The sequence below is a fragment of the Mustela nigripes genome, chromosome 8 (assembly GCF_022355385.1).
Source record: "Mustela nigripes isolate SB6536 chromosome 8, MUSNIG.SB6536, whole genome shotgun sequence".
Taxonomy (NCBI): Eukaryota; Metazoa; Chordata; class Mammalia; order Carnivora; family Mustelidae; genus Mustela; species Mustela nigripes.
In genome coordinates, this window is record NC_081564.1 from 32,876,537 (window position 1) to 32,899,572 (window position 23,036).

Here is a 23,036-nt window from a genome sequence, read left to right on the forward strand (position 1 = left end):
CCCCTCTGAGCCTCAGAGCCCTAGCTTCCAAAATCTATTTCCTTCTTGCATGGTGACTCTGTTTGGACAATACAAGATCATGGCACAAAACGCAAAAGGTACAAAAAAGGCATACAGTGATGAGTTGCAGTCCAACTGTCCCCCAACTGTTCCCTTTCTCAGAGGCAACTGTCATGTTTCTCAAAAATACTGCCTCCTTTGTAAATTTACCTTGTTCTTCTTCCATGATTAGTTTCACACGATGGTATCATACTGTTCATGCTATTCTAGATGATCTTCTTCTTTTGTTTTGTATTTAACAGTGTGCCCAAGGTTCTTTCTATCCTTAAAATTTCTTAAATCATGGCCTCGGGCCTAGGGTTTAGAGAGTCTCCCTCTTAAGTATCTGGGTCAATGTCTTCACAGTTGCCTTAGTAGGGAGGGGAGGAGAAAATGGGAGGAGATGCTTCATGGTGAAGCATCATCAAACACCTGGAGACCCCTGATCAATGTCACTGTTATTGTCATCCCTCCAGGAGACACCTGCCCAGAAGAGCTACCTACTCCAGGAGTGGGCAAGACAGGAACTTCGGTGAAGGGTTTTATCCAGATGGCAGATAGCATTCAGCACACTAATCCAGTTGACTCTTCTATTCTTACCACTTTATGGGAAAAAAAATCCAGGCTCCCAAAGGTCAGACAATGCCACCTCAGCACCTCGCAGCTGATGGCCACAGGAGAAGTGGACTCCAGGATTGGCTACCATCTCCAAAGTCTGCATTCTCGCCAGTTTATCCAGACAGTGTTTTTTTGTTTTGTTTTGTTTTTGTTTTTTTTTAAAAAAAGCATGTCTCCCACTTTTGTGTTTATAAAAATTCTAAGGTCAGTCTTACAACTATCATCCTTAGTCCTTATGCCAATGGTAATAACTCATGGTCAAGACATTTTTCCTCCAGGAACCACAAGTGTGTGCCTTTGCTCTCCCAACAGACAGGCTCTGTTCAGGGAGTCGACTGACAGCAGGAGAAATGCCTCCTACGGGCCTGGGGAGGGAGTAGGAGAGAATCTTGCAGAGCTGCAAGTCTTAGGAATACTGATTTTACGTATCAAACCTACTGCCCGAGCAGCCACCGGAAGATCAGAGTGAGGGAACGGACGTAAGAAAAGAAAGGTATTAGGGTTTGTCCTTTTTTCTTTTCAGTCCTAAAAAGAGCTTCCATGTGTGTCTGCAGTTGAGGAAAAGGAAAGTGAACCTGAGTGTGTGCAAAGGATTAATCCAAGGTCAGGTGTGGCCGGGAGAGCAGCCAGACTCCAGCCCAGACAGCTCCGGGACGGCACCTGCCTCCTCCCTCAGACTGCCTCCTCCTTACTCAGTTCCCTGCCTCACTGCTCCTGCCTCTTGGCCCTTCGCTGCCTGTTAGCGTCTCTGCTGGAGGGCGAGCAGACGCAGAAAGGACTGGGCTGGAGCTGCTGGCTGACAGAAAGTTTCTGGATTATCTGTGGGCCATTTTGATTCATGACATTCTTACCTCCTATTACCAGAGATAATTTAAAAGTTGGCTAGACCAGACTCAGAGGAAGCCAAATGTTCAGACGAAGAGCTCCTTTACCTTGCTGCTCTCTCGCACCAGAGATTTTGATCAAGAGAAGTGCTGTTCAGCTGCAGTGCTCAGCACCAACTCTGGACCAGCTTCCATGTGGAAGCATCTCAGGATGGACAGGGAGACCATGAGTCCTGTCTGCCCCTCCCCCAACAGACCATGCCCTTGCCTAGGGGCCACCTATGGCCACTGTCCTCTGGATGCCTTTGTGTGACCCGTGGAATGGGTGCAGCTTCAGCTCCTCTGCTCCCTACCCCTCCTGAGGAGGCCGGGGGCATCCCAGGGCGATAATGGGATGGAGACAGACAAGAAAGGCCATGCTCTCCCTCATTGCCCTGTTCCCCTCTTCCTCCTCAGCGCATCTGGAATCTCGAGGCAGAATGGAGGAGCCCTGACTCCCGTTTGGCGCCCAGAGTCATGCTGTGAGCCCAGGGAGGGCTGGGTCTGGGGCCCAGGGCCCCCGGTCTGGCTTCACCTCACACACGGGGACCGTCCCTGGTGAGGCACATCCAGAGGAAGGAGTCTTGGCCAAGTGGGCTTCCTCAGCAGATTTCCCACAATTAGAATAAAGGCGACTTTCATTACAGGAGCTCACAATAACACAGATAAACAGAAGATAACACCGAGTGGTCTCTGGCAGGAGAAGTACTCTGGGATATCTCTACCAGTCATAAATAAGCTCAAAGGACTAAGAAAAAAAAAAAAAAGAAAAGATTAAAATAATGAATAAACCATCAAACAAAAGTCAAACAGGGCCCCTCATTTAGAGAGTCCTTGTTGGAGAGAGGATTCCACGGAAGCCAGTCGGATGGTGGCGGGGGTGCGGGCGGCCACAGGAGAAATCTCCCTTGACCCGCTCCCCGCATGCCCCTCCCTGCCTAGAGCGTCCCTGACTTCTGTGGTGGAAGATGGTGCTACAGGCTGACATTGGATCCCGGGCCCATGGAAAGGAAATGTTTTGTGAATTCCAAATATAATTACTGGACTATCATTCACGAAAAGAACATTGTAAGGTTTTAATTGTTTCCTGCCCCACTCCGTCCTCCCCCGGGGATCACAGTGACTTTACATTTCACTTTGCTGAATGGAAAGAACGTGGGGTCTGGAGAAGGCGGTCTGGGATCTAGTTCCAGTGCAGAACCTCACCGCCTGGGTGACACCAGGCAAAAGAGACAAACCCCTGAATCTCCGCTACCTCTCCATTCTGCCTAAGGGGGCAGCCATATCTGCCTCAGGGGTTCGCTGGGAAGACCAGAAGCAGTAGTGGGGGTCGGAGACTATCAGCTCTGCAGCCTACAAGAGCACCCTCCCTATTCCCCTCAGCTGCCTCGCCCTCTCCCCCAGGGCCGGGATCACTCCTGCCAGTGGCATCTCTCCAAAGCATGGTTCTAACATCTCCATGTTGCCTTTGTGCTTTCCTTTCAGAACCAAAGATGTTTGTGGAGTGTTAGAGCTGAGGAGAGCCTTCGGAATATGCTAGAACCACCACCAGGGCCCCTAGCACACCAACAAGCCCACTGCCATTACCCACATCATGCAGAAAAGCACAGCACCCCCATGGCAGAGCAAGAGGGTGGCCCAGCCGGGTGTCCGGACTCTGCTGCGGGTCCCTCCCTGGGCAGCCCTCTGCAATATCCCCCGTGACGCTGGTCACCTCGCAGAGGTCCCTACGGACCCCACCGCCATGCCTCCCCATGGCTCCCTCATCCTACTTCATCAAGACCTGCCCGCGGGTCCCAAGTGCGGTCAGCTATGGGGTACCTTGGCGTTCTGCAGGGGGGGCTGGTAGCTGGACGGCCGGTAGAACGTCCTCTGCGAGGCGTCCGTGTGGATGTCTCCGAGGAAGAGCTCCTCCACCAGGCGGTCCAGGTTGTGCTGCAGATATTGCTTCTCCACCCGGATCAGCTGCAGCTCGTGCATGGCGAAGTTCACGGCCTTGGTGCACTCGCAGCCGTTCTCTTCCCGCCACAGGTCGTAGGGCACGTCCCGCACCCAGGGGCTCCCGGCGGGCACGAAACCCGGGCATGTGCGGTTCACCAGCTGGCTAAGCCTCTCGGCGACAGCCTCCGTGTGGCAGACGACCTGCACGTTGTGCAGCTGGTAGTCGGCCTCGGTGCCCCCGCGGATGATCCAGGAGGCCTGGCGCAGGCGGACCTTGCCCCGGATGACCAGGGTGTAGGTGGGGCTGGTGCACCGGTTGCCGCCATAGTAGAACTGGTAGGCCTTGAAGGTGTTATTGTGGTAGAATCTGTAGGACCTTGTGATGAACTCTGGGCCCGACCTCACTTCACAGCTGCAGGAGGAAAAGGGAGGAAAGACGTTTTCAAGCCCAAAGGCACTGAGGGGCAGATTCGCTACGGTGTCAAGAAACCAGGGTCACAGGCACTGTTCTGTGCCTTCACAGACACCCATGTATTGACTCCTCACAATGACCTAGGGCTAAAGGAGGTATCGTTTCCATTGCACAGTGCAGAAACCAAGGCCTGAGATTAGGGAAAGTGCCCCCAGGCCATGTAACCAGGAGACAAACCAGACCATGAATCCAGGCAGTCTGGCTCCAAGCAGTGTTCCTAATCTCTCTACACCACAGTCTTTATTCATTGTAGGAACAAGCCACCAGAGCCCAAACCGGCCATTCTCACTCCTCCCTGGGGGCCTGACTTCAGAGAAGGGTCTTTCCTGTGGAAAGCAGGAAGAGAATGGTGCTGGCCTATGAAGGAAGGCTTCTTATGCCAGCTCAAAAAGAGTTGATACTCTGAACACTTCCGTTTTATGGTCCTTGTCTAGAGCGGGCGGGTGCCGAATGTCTGTTGTTCTGCCATGGAGTCTAGTCTGGGGAGAAGTCTCTTAGGGGCAAGTGGAAATTCACCCTCTCATCTCATGAAAATGAATTTTCCCTCTACTGGGGAAAAGGGTCCATTAGTGAAAGCAAAGCTAACGGAACAGAACTAAGGGTTCCCTTTGTTTGTGCTGATTGACAAAATGGCAATGACAAAGTGGTTTTCTGCTGTGGCCTTAGATCAATGCTAGGTTCGCTGGCCAGAAATACATGGACTAGGTCTACAGGGCACATATGGCCAGCAGAAACTGATCACTGCCCTACATGAGGCCTGTTCCTACGGCTGCAGCCCAGCCCATACCAGGGAAGCGCTGGCGGGCTTCTTCCAACATACCCACCACAGAATCCAACCTCTGGAACTCTCCAGTAGATCAGAATCTCAGTTACATCATGACTTACATCCATCAGGTTTGGCCTTATAATTCTGCTCGAGTCTGTGATATATATATATATATATTTTTTTTTTACATATATATAAAATATAATGATATGATATCAGAACTCAGTAATATACATATAGTATATTACATATATATTTACTATGCATTATTTATAGAAATTATGGTTTGAGCAGACTCAGCATGGTTTGAGCTGAAATCCCAAAGACCTGTTATTCTCAAAACTGCTAAACACTTCCATTTTTCAGTTAACACACTGCTGAAAGGTAAACATCACTCCAAGCAGACACCTGCTTCTGGGAAAGGCTGTCGTCATAAGTCTGGGAGGGCGCATGCTCAGAAGGCACTCGGTGGAACTGTGAGCCCAGCATTCTGCAGAGAAGGCACGAGAGGGGCTGCAAAGGTCCTCCCCACTGTGAAGGAGGCCCTGTCCAGCGACAGCCGTAATTGCGGTCTGTTCCGGTCTGTTCGTAAGGGCCAGAAGGTGTGCTGCCTGGCCTCAGGGCTCAACGTATCTCAAGTCCTCAGGCACCGCACCGGCCTGCCACGCCCTCACCTACATGCTGTCATCTCTAGATGCACCTGGTACAACCATCTTTTAATTGGTCATCCTCCTCTCACTTTTTCTACTATCCATTTGCCACACTGCAGCCAGAGTGCCTCATGTGAAAGCTGGATCGTGTCTTAAGCATGGTCCATGCTGCGAACTCCTCAATGACCGTCCAGTTCTAACCCCAATCAGGCCAGATCTGCTCTGGAGTTGTCCCTGCCTCACCGTTCCCGCCCCAGTCCCTCCACCGGGATTTACTCCCCCCCTGCTACAAGGACTCCTGGTCAGTTGCTTCTCCAAACCAGTCTTTGCTGGTACTTCCAGATGGAAACCTCTTCCCTGGGTCTTTGCACAGCTAAGGACATCCCAGCTCAAGTGTCCTTTCCTCTGGTAGCCTTTCCTGACCCCACCCCCGTCCTAAAATAAGGCCCCTGGTATCCTCCTTTAGCACCTGTTGTTTTTTTCCCTCTTCATAGTACTTCTTTGTATGTTTATTTGTAAAATTCCTGAAGACAGGGATCGTGTCTTGTTTTGTTCACTGCTAGAAGCACAAAATCTAGAATGGTGCTGGGCACACCGTAAATATTTGTACACTCAATAAATAGGTGTTTGAATAAGATGATAAATTCTTTAAAAGTACATCACATTAAGATTGTGCAAATATTTATCATGCGGTTATTTTAAGAAACCCCCTCTTTGGGGGGGGGGTAACACCTCTGGGTCTTCATCATCTTATAAAAATTCCTTTTTTTCTCTTCTCTGTGTGCATTTGATCCCTCCCCAGGGTACCCGGGAGGCTGCGAGGGAGAAGTGATCAGATCCCAGAGTGAGCCTTGTTAATTCTCAACAATTTAATGGGTAGGGGAAAAACTGCAGGTCTGCCTCTAGGCTATTTTTAAAAGCTCTAATGGAAGATAAGCCAGAGCTCAAACTGGGATAAATCTCAGCTCTGTAGCCTGGGAGAGTCCAAGAACTACGCCCTGTATGGTAGAGGTAGCCTGAGTACCTCTCCACGTACTCTTAGAACCCTGAAGCCATATATTAAATTACCAGAATATGGCTAGAATATTTAGACCCTCAGAAGCTTGCAAGTCATGTTTCAGCGTTGGTGAAACACAGACTCCTAATTTCACTTGCTAATGGTTTCTTTTCATACAGGAGCTTTCGGTAAACAAGGACCCATTCACTCACAGCCTGTGGTTAACAGGGGTAAGCATCATCTCTGCTTTGGCTAACCTTTCTAAAGTCCTGAGCTCCATGCTTTACCCACTGGAATCTCAAAGTGTTGCTTGGTTTTTAATTAGAACTTAGATGACACATGCACCATTACAGATAGGATACCGTCTCTGGGCATCTGAGAAGCCCCGAGGAAGGCCTTCCACAGATGTGTGCTCTCTGGTCCACCCCGACCCTCCACCTTCCCCGCCTTGGTCCAGCCCCGACCCTCTTACCCAGTGGACACCCAGTGGCCCTCGATCGCTGGCGGCATCTGCACGGTGATCCTGGCGCCATTGTGGAGATGTTTGAGCATGTGATGGCACTGCGATTCCTTGAAAGCCCTCCAGGCACTTTTCTCTACGGACCGGGGATAGGATCTGCTGTCTGGATGAAGGAGAGCAGAGCCCTCTCCCAGCCCTGAAAAAAAAAAAGTGGAAGTTTGCTGAAGGGAGATCTCGCAGCACACAGAAGCCAGGCTGAGAAACGGCCTCCTTGACAAGTCATCGCCGCAAATAGCGGGGGCGCCTGGGTGGCTCAGTGGGCCAAGTGTCTGCCTTCTGCTCAGGTCATGATCTCGGGCTACTCGCTGCTCCTGCTCTTTCTCTGTATCTCTCTCTCAAATAAATAAATAAAATCTTTTAAAAAATGATTAAAAAAGAAATCACTGCAAGTAGGAAATGCACTCCTACCCCACCAGGTTGATCACTGCCTCTGCTCTCCTGGAGTTCACATCTCAAAGGGGGATGTATTTCCCAGGTGGGAGAGCCAGGAAAACCGAGGCCCAGGGAGACAACGCGGACTCCTGGGAGATCTCTTGGCCAGTTCCTGGCAAAGGCTGAGCTCAAACCTGTGCCTCTCTGCAAAGGCACATAAAACGGTGCATCTAAGGGAGCAGCTTACAGTGCAGACAAATGAATGTAACAGGGGCTGAAGAGAGAAATGAATATGTTCCAAAGCCACTCAACGGAGGCGTAAGAAAGGAGTTGGCAGGAAGGGTGGTCTTGTGCGGTGACACATTAAGGTGAGGAGGGGCAAGAGCATGGAGACCAGACTCAGTGGAGGGAGAATTCTGATGGAGCAGAAAAAGGCCCAGGAATAACTCAGAGGGCTCCTAACTGACATCTGTTCCCTGGCTCGGCTCCCAGCGGCTCCCCGCAAGCCGGGCATCTTCTGGTTCTCTCTGTCTCTGGATAGACACCTTCTACAGGGCTGCCCATCAGTGGGGCATAAGTCATATACCCCCCTTCAGTGGGGGACATTTTTCCCCAATTACCTTCCCACTCCAGCCCCTCACACCCAGAAAGGCAGTGCTAATACAGGGTTCTAAATTAAGAATAACTTCAAGAAGACTACATATTTTTATTTTCCACAGGTAAAGGAATATTCTGAATCAGTTCATCTTCAGTATAAGCAGTTTAGGTTGGCAGACACTTAAAGGAATGCAAAATAGCCATCAGCCCCTGTTCGGAGGAAGGCATGGCCAGCTGAGTTACAATCTGAAAGCCTACTCTCCCTTTCCTTTTCCTTTCCTTTCCTTCTCAAAGGAGATTCACTGACTTCTGCTGTTAATTGCTCCTGAAGTAACTAACACATTAATAGGTCTTTACTACCTACTAAGTATAGAGCACCTTGTTAACCAAAAAAGAAAAAAAGACCCAAAACAAAAAGCCCCTGACAAATAGACAAAAGCAAAATAAAAATGTACACAAAATAAATAAAATGCACCCCTCAGAATTGTACTAGGAAGAGGCAATTATATACTTTGTAATGAACATCTAAATAACTTCATAGAGAAACCAGGGCTTGAGAGGGGTCGTTGAAAAATGAAAAGTTAGACCCAGAACATGGTGACTCAGAGCAACAGGGTGAAAATCTACAGGAGAAACACAGACCACATGCTGATAACATTCAGATATTTAGAAAATATTCAGATATTGGCCGTAACTGAGAGGGCTGCACTAATCTTCTGTTGGAAGTCTTTGGTACTGAGAAGACATGTGGGAACTCTGGGCTCTTCCTCTGAGCAGAATGCTGACCTTGGACTAGAGCAGAGACTTTGAATTGTTCCCATGGATCTTAAGTGAAGCAAAAGTCAACGAATGAGGGAGAGACACCCATAAGTATGATTCAACTAATTTAAAAAGAGTGAAAAGAGATTCGAAAGGAGTGAACGGTGCTGCGTACCAATGAAATGCAACTTCATCACCAACCCTGCTGAGCCCAACCCAGAGATTCGGACCCCAGCAAGAATATGTGAGAAACATTAAAACCCTGAAATCCATGTCTGGCGTTGTCGGTGCTCATGGGCTCCTGGAGGTTCAACGAGGCCCTTCCTACCAGTGGCCCCTGCTTGCACGGAGGACAGCAGAACGACATTTCTGGGAGTTCTCTCCCCAACCCTCTGAAGCTGTGTGCACGACGGGAACAGGTGTGTGTAACTACACCATTCGTCTTTTTCCGTCTGCCGCACGGCCTCTTTTCAAAATACAGTTCATTCTTGAACACCATGTTCTATGTGTTATATACTGTATTCTTATAGTAAAGTAAGCTAGAGAAAAGAAAATGTTATCAAGAACAGAAAATACACATACAGTACTGTACTGTCTTCATCGGAAAAAAAAGCCACATGTAAATGGACCCACGCAGGTCAAAGCTGTGTTGTTCAAGGGCCAACTGCACATGCATTTTATTAGTGTCTGCCGGGCCATGGAGTAGGCACCCGGACCCTTTGGCTGTCTGGCTGTGGCACAAGGTAGAATGGCTGAGAAATTCCGGGGTGAACTGTTAGCAATCCCACCATGGACATCTGTCGATACTGCGATTTCTTTCATTTTTTTAAAGATTTTATTTATTTGATAGAGATCACAAGTAGGCAGAGAGGCAGGCGGGGGTAGGGGTGGGGGAAGCAGGCTCCCCGCTGAGTAGGGAGCCTGATACAGAGCTCCATCCCAGGACCCGGAGATCATGAGAGCCGAAGGCAGAGGCTTAATCCACTGAGCCACCCAGGTGCCCCGATACTGTGATTTCTGACTGAGTATTATCACAGTTCTCATGTTTTCACCCCCATTTGTCTGAGACCTCTGCTGATCTCTCTGTTGGCTTTGAACTAGAGGAGGAAGAGGGGGTTACTAGGGACCTCTACGGATCCCAAGAGTTGTAATTATCTTGAAGATGGGAAGCAGTTCCTGAATTCCCCTTTAGGCTATCAAGAAATGAAGGATAGGACAGCTCGCTGTATGGTGGCTCAACCGTCTGTGTGCTCAATTACGATGTGGCTAACTTAAAACAGATTTGAATTCAAGTTGTGAAGCACTGGGAGCTGGGGAAGATGCTGCTTTAAATGGGACACCGAGCGTGCGGCAAAGAACCATCATCATCTCCCTATCGACCATGCTATGTTCTAAAAATTGATTTGTAAACCCCTTTACACCCTGCAACTGCTTTCCCGTAAAGATGATAAAAGCAGGAAGGAGAGTGGATATGGGCGAAGATTCTGGAGCTCGGCTGCCTGAGTCTGAAACTAGACCAGCCACTTAAAGAATTTCCCCGAATCCAAGACTTCAAGGATTATTAAGATGCATTATTATTTTACAACCAGTGACAAAAACACTTGCCGTTCAATGATGTCTGCACAAGGGTCCCAAAATCCCCCTGAATCCTGCACAGCAGCACCCTACTTCTCTGACATTGCTCTGTTCAGAGACATCTGACAACATTTTTTGACTTCCATTGCAACGCTTCTTGTGTGACAGGTAATGGGTTTGCTTTGCACATATCTCAACAGCAAAACAGGAACAGGGCCTCATCTTTTGGTGGGTATCTTCCTTTCTACGTAATTGACGGTTGCAATGTAAGTATCTGCCTCACTGAGGTCAAACTTGCCCCCCACTGCTCTGCTCCAAGGCCATGCTGGTTTTGAAGGGTGAAATTTATTAAGTGACTTATGGAGAAAATAGCCAAGCACGCATGATTCAGACATCGACTCTATTTTCAAAACTGACCTATTTGCAACTAGTCCATAGATGGGGAGTAACTAGGGGCCACATAAAGGAAGTGATGTGATGACAGTGTGAGCTGCTGTGTCCAGATTCACACACGCCCAGCCTGCAGCACCCCCCCCCCCATGACTGCTGCCTGCAAGCTAACGTGGACTGGGACCCCCCTCAACCCTCAGATGCACTTCCACTGCAGAGATCTTAAAATAGGGGAAGAAAAAAAAAAAAGGTGGGTCTTCCAATCAATGAAACACACCATTAACTTGGTTACCTGAAACAAACAACTTAACCTCCAAGCTTCCGTCTACTCATCTGTGAAGAGGGGATAACATTACCCATCTCTCAGGATTGGTTTCAGGATTTGTGGAGACTGTCTTCCCGAGCGCAGACATAGTTCTCATGAAATGTGTTATTATTTTCCATAATGATTAGGCTTTTAGACCACCCTCAAAAAGTCCTTCCTAACTAACAGTAGAGTTAAAATAACGGTAAAAGTCAGCCACAGCCAAGCTCCCTCTGAGCCCTGGGAAGGCCAGAGAGCTCAGAGTAAAAAAAAGACACAGGGCTCCGTGACCAAGTTAACTGGTGACCCCTGTGTAGAAGAGGCGGGACCCAAAGCACTGGGCTCTGTGGCTCAGTTTAACAAATACCTATTCACTCTTTGTATATTTTAGGAGCCGGAAGCATGAAGAAGAATGAAGATAAGTTTTTTCCGACCTTGAGGCTCTTAAGGGCTCATTGGCCTGAATGTCAAAGAACAAGGGTGGGGATGATGAAGGGGGTTTCTGGGAAGGAAGCTGGGAGTTCAAAGTCAGAGGAAGAGGGAGTGGTGGTCAGAATATGCATGGGCTGTTCCTAAGGCCAGTCACAAAGGAAGGGAACTACAGGGATGCTTTTTAACCAGGGGTGGAAGAAATAAAATCCCAGAACCACCAATATGCCGATCATTCGAAAGCAGGCACAAGATCATACATCACTCGGGTTTCTAGGGACAACTCTGCACTTGGCTATTGCTCTTATGGTCACAGACCAAAGGTCACAGACACAGCAAGACTGTCACTGCAGAAAAGCGGCAGCATAAATAGCCAGGTAGAATTCTACAGTTAGCATAGCTCTTCAGCATACAGTGAGTTAGGGTTCATACTTGAGGCTGATACTGTATTATTTTTTTTAAGACTTTATTTATCTGACAGAGATCACAGCAGGCAGAGAAAGAGAGAGGAAGGGAAGCAGGCTCCCCACTGAGCAGAGAGCCTGATGCGGGGCTCGATCCCAGGACCCTGAGATCATGACCCTAGCTGAAGGCAGAGGCTTTAACCCACTGACCACCCAGGCACCCCCCTGATATTGTATTTTTAAGGTAGAAAAAAAAATGGGATTGGTTCCCTTTCTATCTTTGCCCTTCCAGTACCCATCACCTTGGTGGGAACAAAATTAAATGGGTCATGTGAAAGCCGGGGCTGCTGTACAGTCAGAGAAACTTGTCTCTTAGGTCTACAGTCAACTGCCAAGAGTGGTCTCCAATATTTATTTAGTTTTTCTGGCATGGAAATTCTGGTTGGCCTTCTCATGAGTGCTACTTCTATGAAATGCCTTTTAGAATTAAAAGGCCATTTGAAGTGCCAAGTCTAGCTGTAGGAGAGGTCAAGGTTAACAGCTTTCCTTATCCCCCAGACTTCCATCTTAAGATCGCCCATGGAGTGCCCTCCAAGGACTTCTGGTCAACCCAAGGACCCCGGTGTTCACTGTGTCGCTCAGAATAAGTCAATTCCTATTTGGCACTGAAACTAGCAACTCATTCATTCTAACCATCAGAAAGGTTCTGAAGAGCCAGGCTCTGTTCTAGACATGGAAGCTGTAAACATTATGGACTGAGGGAGTCTCAGTTGGACCAGAAACCAGACCCCAAGTGGGCTTGTAGAGGGACTCGTAGGACAGAGAGAACAGGCTCTGAATTCATCCTTGGAAGGTTCATAGAGGGGCGACCGTACCTTGAATGCTGAATGGAAGTGGTCTGGGCAGAGTATACAGCATATCCAGATATAAAGTAGTGGAGAGGAGGGGTTCACGTAGGAGGAACTGGGGCTGGGCTCAGGGAGCGGGCCCCACGGGGTAGCCCACAACAGAGGTGCCGAAGAAGAGAGGCAGGCCCATGATCAAGAGTGCCACATAGCAGACAGAGTGCGCCCTTCACTAGAAAGGTGAAGAGAAACCACGAAAGATGTCACCAGGGTACTAGCACAACAGGAATTCCATTTTGGGAAGATCACTTTTCCCAATTTCGGAGGTATGGAAACAGATGGGAAACAGGAAGATCCATTCTGAAGCTTCTGTGACGATGGCTCAGCATATCATTTTTGCCTGACTAAATGAGAAAGATAAGAGATGGGAAGCACTCTAGACAAACAGCAGTACATCTCTTTTGTAGTCTCTTGAGTTTTTTGTCCTGACCATCTTTTTGCATGTTGTGGGGAAGGTAGATAAGAAGTTATAGACAAAGAAAGGAAAGAGGAGGGAAGAGAGGGAGAGAGAAAAGTAGGAATTAATACTAATTTAGCACTGCATCTAAAAAGACTTGTGCAAAATACTTTTATGTCCTACGTGTCCTAATTTATATGTCCCGTACGTCCTAATCTTAAATTGTGTAAATCCGTCATCCCGGTACTTAGCAATGCAGTACTCAGGGGTGGCAACTATTAGAATAGCTGCTGTCTATTATTTATAATAAATCTGCTTGTTATAGATAATAACTTTTTAAACCCCCCCATTTAATTGGACTACGTATGTAACTGAAAGTGTGGCTAATCACAAGAGCTGGTTGCTGAAAATTCTGCCATTTTATGTTGAATGTAGTTGACATTTATGGCCGATCTTTGATGATTCAGATTCTCAAAGTGACTCACTATGAGGAACATCGGTGCCGGATACAGAAATGCGGGACCAAACAGGTAACAGCCCTGTTTAAGCCATGAAGTGTTCTTCTTCTTTTTTTTTTTTTTTTTCTTAGAAGACCAGAGTGATGAAGTCTGTGTGGGGGAGTGCAGGCACAAATCATGTCAACATACGGGTCAACTGAGGATTCTAGATATTTTGGTTAACTGAGAAGATAAATTAATTGGGTTCTTTAATTAAGATTTTGCTTAATAAGGGGAAAAAATAACTCAAAGGATTAAAAAACAACCACCATCCAGTTAGAAAGTGACTGTGAATTTGGTCTTCAAGGTGGCTTTGGGCAGATAATACCATATGTGCCTACTACTTGGATAAAAGTAAAAATTATAACAACGATAATAATACGTAAAGTTCGTGTGACAATGAACAATTTACTTTATGCACAGGCTATCTTATTCTCGAATGCCAGTTACTACCTAGGTTTAGAAAGTTAGAAGCAGGGAACCACTTTTAAATGTGCAGTATTCTATAAATTGCCAGTCCATGATACCGACTAAGCGGGAAGTTCTCCATAGCCCTGTACCATGTCCAGCAGAGCTCTCAATCAGGAAAAAGACTTCCCCATAAAATGGTCTCCAAGACTGGGGGTCTTAGGGCCTGGGCTCAGATAAAATTATGACGACAAGTGAGTATTTCTTTCAAGTAAGTGTGGGAGAGAATAGTAGACTCTGGAAGAAAATTATTCACCTACTGAGAAAAAAAAATTCCTGAAGGCTTTAGGGTATTATTTTACAGGTTACCACTTATAGAGAACTAAATGAGATCCCGGAGCTCTGGAAGGCTGACTCACATGCCTGCATGTGTGTGCGTGTGTGTGCACGAGTGATTTACTCCCAGGGAATAAATCACTCTGTAACAGTAATCCAAAATGACTGCAGAAAGACCTCAAGCACTATCATAATTGTCATAGTCTACTGTTCAGAGACTGAAAACTCTCAGGGACATCGATAAAAAGCCCCAGATTTCCCAAAATGAAAGGAAGCATAGGGTTGACCATTTAGGCAGAGACTGATACCCCAAATACAAAGCCCATGTGACCGGTGACCACTGACACCACTGAAGTCACCGGTTTGCATTCAGAAAGCAGTCCTTAGTATAGCTCTCAAAGGGAATGAACATATTAGTTTTGCTGTGGCCATCCCCAGCAAAGCTTGTTCGTAAATCCAGGGTGTTTTCAGAAAGTAGCCAGTCCAGGGACAGGGAGGGACTAAACAGAAGAATGAAAGATGGGGGAACAGGGAACCGGTGAGCAATGACTACCTGAATGTTTGAAAGTCAACAGTCATTCATTTACCAAATAGCTGAATATCTGTGAGGTTCTCCCTCACGTGTGGGCCATTGTTTTTAAATGAAAGGAAATGTGAAATAGAAGAAAAATATACCCCATATCCAAATCCCCAATTTTTCAATAACATTTTAAAAAATTTGAATTATTTAGATACATTCCAGAGTTTCTCACCTGCCAATCGAGATGGAGAAGCAAAAGCTCCACACTATTTTATGTAATAAAATGTAAAATTAGTGAGGAAGGAAATGATTTTCAAGCATACTTGGGACTTAAACTCATCTTTGATCAGGACAGTCTCTATAACATGTAGAGCAATCCTTTAAAGAAACTTTTTAAAAGCTAAATAAGCATATGGAAAAATATTAACAATGGTTGTCTCTGAGGAGGGGGTTCTGAGTGATTCTTTTCTCGTTCACTTTGCATGCCTTTGTTTTAAATAATGTGACATGTATCACTTGGATAATCAGAGTGAGAAAGTATTCTCAAGTTAGAACTGGTGGGATATGTAAAAACCCAAAGCAGATAAAATGTGACTGATTAGATTAAATGCAGGTAATTACTTAGCCATGAAATTGCCCTGCCCAATTAAATAAGCAGTCATTACTGTAAATGTATGCTTTACCATGGATTCTGCTAGATAAACTCCAGCACAGCTTTTCATGCTTTGGAATAAAAGCCTGTATGTGTTGCAGACAAACTGGATTTTACTACCATGTGAGTAGCTATGCCTACCAAGCTCTTATTTTTATTTCCAAATTGTTTTTTGAGATAAAAGCTGAAAGAGCTGCTCTTACCAATCTTTAAACCTTTTTATCTAAAACTATTTTTCCCTTTACAAGAAATATAATAAAGTCAAGATTTCAAATTCCTGGCTCCATTCAACCGTAGCTGCAAATGAGGTAATTGTCTATGTCATTTTCTCCTAATGCCACAGTCTCCAGGTTAGACACTGGGGTTGACATCCTGTGTCAATTGCACAATTTGCATGCTGCATTTGTAACTGACTGCTGCTGCCACACAGTGCTCTTCAGCACAGTCGTGCACATGTGCAGGTGTGCGTGGTGTGTGTGTGTGTGTGTGTGTGTGTACGCATGCGCAAACACACATGCATGGTGTGCGTGGGGTATATATAGGTTTGGGGCAGTTTGGTGGGATTCTCAGCAAGGAAAGTACTACAGAGCATGCCATCCTCCCAGCTCTGGAGCCTTGCAACAAGCTTTCCTTCCTCACCCCTCAATATTCTTTGGGGCTCTGCAGGAAAGGGAGTATGGGCCTCCTCACAGCTCCTGTCCCTGGCACACAGTACTTGGCACAGAGTAGGGCCTCATAAATGTACTTGCTGAATGAATGAAACTGGAAAACCCTTACAGAACACCCTTAATAATTTTAGGGTGTTCCCCTATCATTTCTCTGACCTTGATACCCATCCCATAACATCCCAGAACAATTCTATCCCCAAATCAGAGCTACACAACAACCCAAACACATATAATCTTGACACAGTAAGAAGGCGTGCGTGGACAATGATGGCAGGGTCTTCATTTCAAAGCTACACGTGGGGGTCTATCGAAGACACATCCTGCTGTGTGAGCGTTCAGCAGATGTATACAATCACTAACCTAGCTTTTCATGTTTCGAGTCTTAAATGTTTTATGCTTCACTTTAATTGATTATATCAAGTTGTCATCAGTCTGTCCCTAAACACTATGTAATTACACAGTCATATCATCCACTTAAGGTTTAGTTCTCTTCTTGTTTGGGGAGAAAAAGAATGAACATTGTTATTATAGATCTGCCTAGCTGCGTATTTGAAGCAAGTCAATTGATTTTGCAAGAGAATATTTAACATCTAAGACCCTTGCCCCTCGTTATGTACCACTGAGTCAGATTTCTTCTTAAGATTTCATTTTATGACCAAGGGAGAGAGGGTGCAGGAAACACAGTGTTTTCTTGGTTACAAAAACTGTCTTCTTTAGTAAAATGGTATTTCAAAGATTCTTATTTTACCCTATTTAAGTGTTTTGGCCAGTTTTGTTGGGTAAGCTCATATTTGAAAATTTAGTTTTTCTTTCTTTCTTTTTTTTTTTTTTTTCCATTTTGCTAGAATTCCTTGGATGAAAGAGAATAGCTCAAAAATGCCTTCACCTTTCAGAAAAGTCAACGAATGCTACACAACTAAATGGCATGGGGGGTAGAACATCTCCCCCAACATCAGTTCCAAAACTTAAAATCAAATATTTCCATTAGCAAGGGGAGTCTGCACTTTGCTGTGCATTAAAGCACCACTTATTCTGGAATACCTCAAGCTAATCTGTGTTTCTGGAGCCGGATGATTTTTGTGGCTTTTCATCTAAGCAAAGAAAACAGTGATAACGGACGTCTTCCAGCTGCATACCTCCATGACATTCAATAGGTTTTATTTGGATTAAGAAATTCAATTGTTTTCAGAAGTGGAAGGAGAGGAAAGTAAAACTGACGTGTATACTTTTATGCCATTAGATTTTGAACTTGAGTCCTGCTCTACATTTACAGTTTAAAAAAACAGCAAAAACAAACAACAGGCTCCAAGTCTGGCCAGAGCCTAATTTACTCACCAGTAGGACATAGGGGTGATTTATGACTTGCAATGAGTTAAAATAAAAGTAACTAACAAACTGAGCAAAGACTGGAAGCCAAACATCATAGTTTTTCTATGTCATCCTTACACAGAATCTTTCTGAAGGCCTCGTGTACTTTTTAATCTTATTAATGTGACTTGCTAGTGTAATTATCTATAAATGATGTCTGAAACTATACTTAAAGTTTGTCACAAATACACTCCTGACCCCAGAAAATCTGTTGTTACCTAACAATTGCTACCATAAACAGACAAATAATGTCCTAGGGTTAGTAAAATAAGATGCCTAGGTATCAGGAAAAAAACCATTAAGCCATTCTAAGAAGATTTCAGGTAATTTCCTTCAACTCATAACTATTGAAATATACGATTAAGCTCATCTGTCGCTACAGAATTTTTAAATGCTTGTAAAACCTCCTATAGAGTAGGACACATTCATCAAGCCATTCACTAGGGTTAAGAGGATCAATACCCATTTTCAGTTAAAATTACATGAATCGGGAAAAATCAGGAGGAAAAGGAGAATACTCAATTGTTTCCTGGTGCTTTACATTATCCTAACGAATTATGACAAGCCTTTCTTAAATCCCAAGGATTTATACGTTGAACCACCATTCCATCTGTTTATTTTTTGTGCTAGAGTCCAATACTCCCTGCCAGATCCAAGGGGATCTGTGAGCAACTACAGCATGAATAATTTTGCCATTGCAGATTCACTTTGAAATTGGGTCATTTTTTTCAGGGTATCCATGACATCCAGTTAGAATTTGCAAATGCCTTTTTTCTCTTCTATCCTCTTCATCACCGTGCACCGGGTCTGAGCCCCCCCCCCCACTTGGGTTAGAGTGCAGACTGACCCCTTCCTTCCTCATCACAAGGTTCTCCTTCTACCACAACCGGGTCAATCTCTAATCCCAAGAAGTTCAGGCCAACACAGACTCAAATTGGGAGATTTGGGGCTACACTCACAAGGATATACTGGGGCTTTTATTACTATTAGTTACCATTCCAGCTTAGACTAGCAGGCAGGGTAGGAAGTATAATTACAACACCCCTCTCTGAAAGGAGGGAGAAAGCGTTCAGAATTAGCCAGTCCACGATGCATATGAGGACCGCTTCTGTAGTTCAATATGCCAAAAAAAAAAAAAAATCCATTTATGCCCAATTTTCAAGTAATTTCTCATGTAAAAGTCATTTGACCATCCTGTCATTTTTGTTTGTAGATATTACAACAGATTTTTTTTTTTTAAGGGGGACAATTTTCTCTGTTTCATCTCTCTCACTCTCTTTCTTCTGGTGTGTGTGGCAGCTGCTGTTTGATCTGTTCATTGGCTCTGATTTGTTTCATGTTTCAGCCAAAGATTAAAACTGCTCTGTAATTCTAAGCAGATGGGCCTAGGAGCGCAACCCTATAATTATACCTTCTCTCTTTGGCCCTGGAACTGCAAGCCTTCCATCCTGACTTTTAAAGTCTGGGATCACTGGGGCTCGGCAGACACACCTTGGCAATCAGGCAGGTCTGGCCCCACTGGACACCTCAGCAGGGCCTGGAGCTGTCTGCCCTGAAGCAGGACTACAAAGCAAAGAGCCACTTCCATAGCTCCAGGATTCACTGGCTCCTGCCTTTCTAGATCACGCAGGGTGGGGGACTCCAGGGGGGTGGGATGGGGGTCACAGTCTGGTCTGGGTGCTAGCTACAAGTGCATCCATGCATTCTGAAGCTCTAGGGAGAGAAACTGACTGTCCTTGAGGGTGTTCATCTGACCTGCAGAGGTTGGAGAGGCTTGGTGGTGTGGAGGAAGGAGAGCCACGCTCTGGGTGGAGATGCTCCCTTAAATGTCAGGTGGCCACCATTAGGGAAAGTTCACTCAGGACTTCTCAATCAGCACAGCGTGTTCTGCAACCGCCTGCAGCGAGGATCAACACCACTCTCCCACAAAATCGGCCTTATTTTTCTCAGTGCAATTCCTGGAACTCTTTGAAAGAGTTGATGTTGTCGGGCTAAGGGTTTACTGGAGCCCCAGAGGAAATGGGGCCCACGAGGCGCAGAAACAAAACCATCAAGCAAGAGTCTGAAGGCAAACAAGGTGTCCGGGGCCGGAGAACCTTCGGAGACAGATTTCATAATTACACCTTCACTGTTCAGAGTCCCCTGCCCCTGGAGACTGCACCCAGTCCACTTGGGGGAGAGCCCCACCACCACACCGTCAGCAAACACTAGTCCTCTCCGAGGGCACAGAGAACCGCGCGAGGGCTGTTTTCCCCCTTGAATGACCACGGTTTCGCTTTCCAGCCCCACAAAAGCTTGCACCACATCAAGAGCCCCTCTGGCAGGCACTCTTGACACTTTGGAGACGGGATGGCCAAGCCCACGATTTCATGACAGTCCGCACTCTGAAACCCCAAGAGCGCATCAAAGTTTTCCCTGGAACTTGATGCAATCCATTCAGGAGCTAAAAGGGGTCTGTGTGTGAGCTCCGCACCCTTCCAGAAAGCAAGCTCCAGCGGCAAACCAGCTCCAGGCGCCGCCAGGGAACCCGCGAGCCCCGTCTCCCGGGAGCCGGGCAGGGAGAGCGGTCGCCCGCGCAGGGACTCACCGTGAAGCAGGAGGGCCGGGAACAGGTACGCGAGCAGGAGGCGGCACAGACCGGACATCTCCAGTCCTCCTCCGGGACCGCCCGAGCCGCCCGCCGTCCAGGGACGCCGCTCCCCCGGAACGGCCGCGGCGCCGCGCGCGCTCTGTGCCCCCGCCTCCAGCCCGGAGGACGCGACGAGGCGGCGGCGCCCAGCAAGGCGAGCGCGGCGGCGCGGGGACACGGGCGGCCGGCCCAGGCCCCGCGCGTCAGGCGGCAGCGGCGCGCCCCATGCCCGGAGGGCGCGGCGCGGCGCGGGGGCTGCGGGGCGCGCGCTCTCTGGGCGCCGTCGGGGCCCCGCGCGCCCGGCCCGGTCCAGTCCCCGCTCCCGGCCTCCCGGTACCCGGGCCCTCTGAGTCCCTCCCCGGCCGCCGCCGCCGCCACCACCACCACCACCACCGCAGCGCGCGCCGCTCCGAGCTGCACTGGCCGCCACCACCGCCGCAGCTGCAGCGTCTCTTCATATTTCCCGAGCGCCGCCGGCGGGGCAGCCGGGCCACGGGCCGGGGGAGGGGCCGGGGGAGGGGTCGGGGGAGGAGTCAGGGCGGTGCCGCCGGGCCACCGCCTCCCGGGCGGCAAACTGGGGCCCGGGGGCCGGGGGCGCGGAGACTTGAAAGGGCGCATGGGGCACCGCCTCTCCCGCCTCCTTCTCCAGCCTCCTCTCCAGCCCTCCTCCTCTCCAGCCCCCTCGCCTCCTCCCGCCTCCTCCTCCCTCTCTCTCCCCGCCGCCGCTCCCCTCCACCTTCCCTTTCCCTCCCAGTTCTTAACCTCCTCCCTCCCGCCAGCATCCCCCCCTGCCCAGCCCCGGGCTCCGCGCCCCTCTCCCTCCTCCCCGCGCCGGCCCGGAGAGAGGTGCCCTACGCCATCCTGGTCTCCACCCCGGGCACTCTGGACCCTTTCCCTCCCCTCCGCAGGGGTGGGCGCACCCGCTTGTGAAAGGTGTTCCGAAGAGGGGTGGGGGGTCCTGCAGGGCTGGAGGACTCGTGGAGGGCGTCTGAGAAAAGTCCGCTTGGAAGGATTGGGGTGCGTGTATGTGTGTGTTCGCACGCGCGCGTGTCCGGGCGCAGGAGGGAAAAAGAGACTAGGAGAGACTGGAGATTAGTGCAAAGAGGAGTTGAGTTCTGGAAAATTGCTCAGGGTGGGGACGCTGCAGTGTCTGCTGCCTCAGGGGTGCCATGTGCGGCTTCGCCGACAATCTTACCCTCGGGAGCAAGGAGCCCTGTCGCAGGCCCCAACCTGTGAAGGGAATGGTGGAGGCAACAGGAGCTCTTGTTCCCCTTCCCCTAGCAGGAGGCAAAGGACTTGTTGAAACACGGGAGAAATCTCCGAGAAACACTCGCTGTCAGTCCCCAGGAAAGGGCACCGAGGCTCCTTCTCTGGTTCCTCCTCTCGCCCGGCCCCAAACTTGATTTTATCTATGTTCTGTCGGCCTTTGGGAGTGGGGGGCGGGGGGGGGGTATGGTCAATTTTACAGTGGCTTTTAAGATCCAAAGGCGGGAATGGCTTCCACTCCCTTGATTCCCCCAGGGCTCAGGTACAAGCTGTTTCCGTCCAAGGCAGCTACCCCGCTGGGCTGATGTGCCAGGGCTCCCTCAATTCTCTGGAGTCCTAGCCTCTGCAGAGCTCCTCCATGGGCCATTCACCAGCTCCCTGGAGGTTTCTGCAGGCTCTTGGGCTAAATGTCACCCCCTCCTCACACTGGGATAAGGAGCAGCCACGGGACCAGATGGAATCAAGAGAACATTTCTTGACTCTGCCAGTGTTTTTCATAAATAAAACACTTAAAAAGAATGCCTAATTTCCCAAGAGAGTTCTCTGCCCCTTTGAACAATGTAACAATTCAACTCTTTATGCTCTAGACTTTCAAAACTAGTGGGACCTTAGCATGGGTGTAAAACTTCATAAAATAGATAAGAATAGATTTGAGAGTTTCTACTTTTCCCTTCCTTCCTTCCTTCCTCCCTCTCTTTTCTTCCTTCCTCCCCCTTCTTTCTTTCTTTCTTTCTTTCTTTCTTTCTTTCTTTCTTTCTTTCTTTCTTTCTTTCTCCTTCCTTCCTTCCTTCCTTCCTTCCTTCCTTCCTTCCTTCCTTCCTTCCTCCTTTCTCTTTCTTCCTGAGAAAGCCATGGCACTTTTCATGGGATGGTGCTGATACTGTTTGATGTGCTTCAGTTTTTATCACCATCATTTTCATCTTTTCCATCTTTAATACGAGGGGATCATAACATGTACCACCTGCCTGGCTCACAAGGTTGTTGTGAGGATTCCAAGCCAATGTTTGCAAATCTCAGAGATGAAAGACTCTCTCACTGTTGATACGCAGGGCATTTTGGCATGAGAGCAGGGCAGAAGCAAGATGTCATCCTTGTCAGTATTTGAACCATGGCAGTCCTCACTGCAGTCTCTCCTTAGTTCCCCACGGCTCTGCCCACTCCCTATAGTGGAAAATCTTATTTCTCTTGCTCTTTACTGGAGCTTCAACCCTCTACGTATTTTAGAGTTGTATAAATCTACCCATGTAAGGTTGAGCTGGAGTATTCTTTTGGGCTGGGTTTGTTTTGGAGCATCTTTCTGGGCCCATTTTGTTCCCTGCCTCTGGCTTGTCCCCATTAGGAGGTTTGGGTAGCAGATTATGACTTGCTGGATTTGAATGTTGCCCAAAGGTCAGTCGTGTTTAGAGCAGGAACTTGGTTTCCTCACGAGTGCTGGGCAGTTGGAAATGATGTCAACAGACAACTTGGCTGCTTCCAGCAGAACATTCGCCTTGTCACCAAGAACACATACTAGGCAGTGTTTAACTTTTCTATGCCTTCTAGTCATTTGATGCTTTTTAAGTCTATCAGCGAATATTTGAAAGAAGCAAACAAGAGGGGAGAACATTAGGGATGAAGAGACTGAGTTGATAGTAACTGAAAAAGGTTAAGGTCATTCATCACATGTTAGCAGAAAAATTAGGTCATGTATTTAG

At 47.8% G+C, this 23,036-nt stretch overlaps 1 protein-coding gene across 1 annotated transcript in view; it reads right to left on the minus strand.

The window, feature by feature from the left end:
* APCDD1 (APC down-regulated 1) overlaps positions 1 to 20,209 on the minus strand; it is a 32,553-nt gene extending 12,344 nt beyond the window's left edge. The window contains exons 1-3 of the mRNA XM_059409179.1: positions 20,035 to 20,209; positions 6,819 to 7,002; positions 3,342 to 3,873 (exon numbers count right to left, since the gene is read on the minus strand). Coding sequence (XP_059265162.1) covers positions 3,342 to 3,873; positions 6,819 to 7,002; positions 20,035 to 20,092 — 774 coding nt within the window. The 5' untranslated portion in view covers positions 20,093 to 20,209. The remainder of the gene's footprint in view (positions 1 to 3,341; positions 3,874 to 6,818; positions 7,003 to 20,034) is intronic.
* Between the last annotated feature and the right edge of the window lie 2,827 nt (positions 20,210 to 23,036).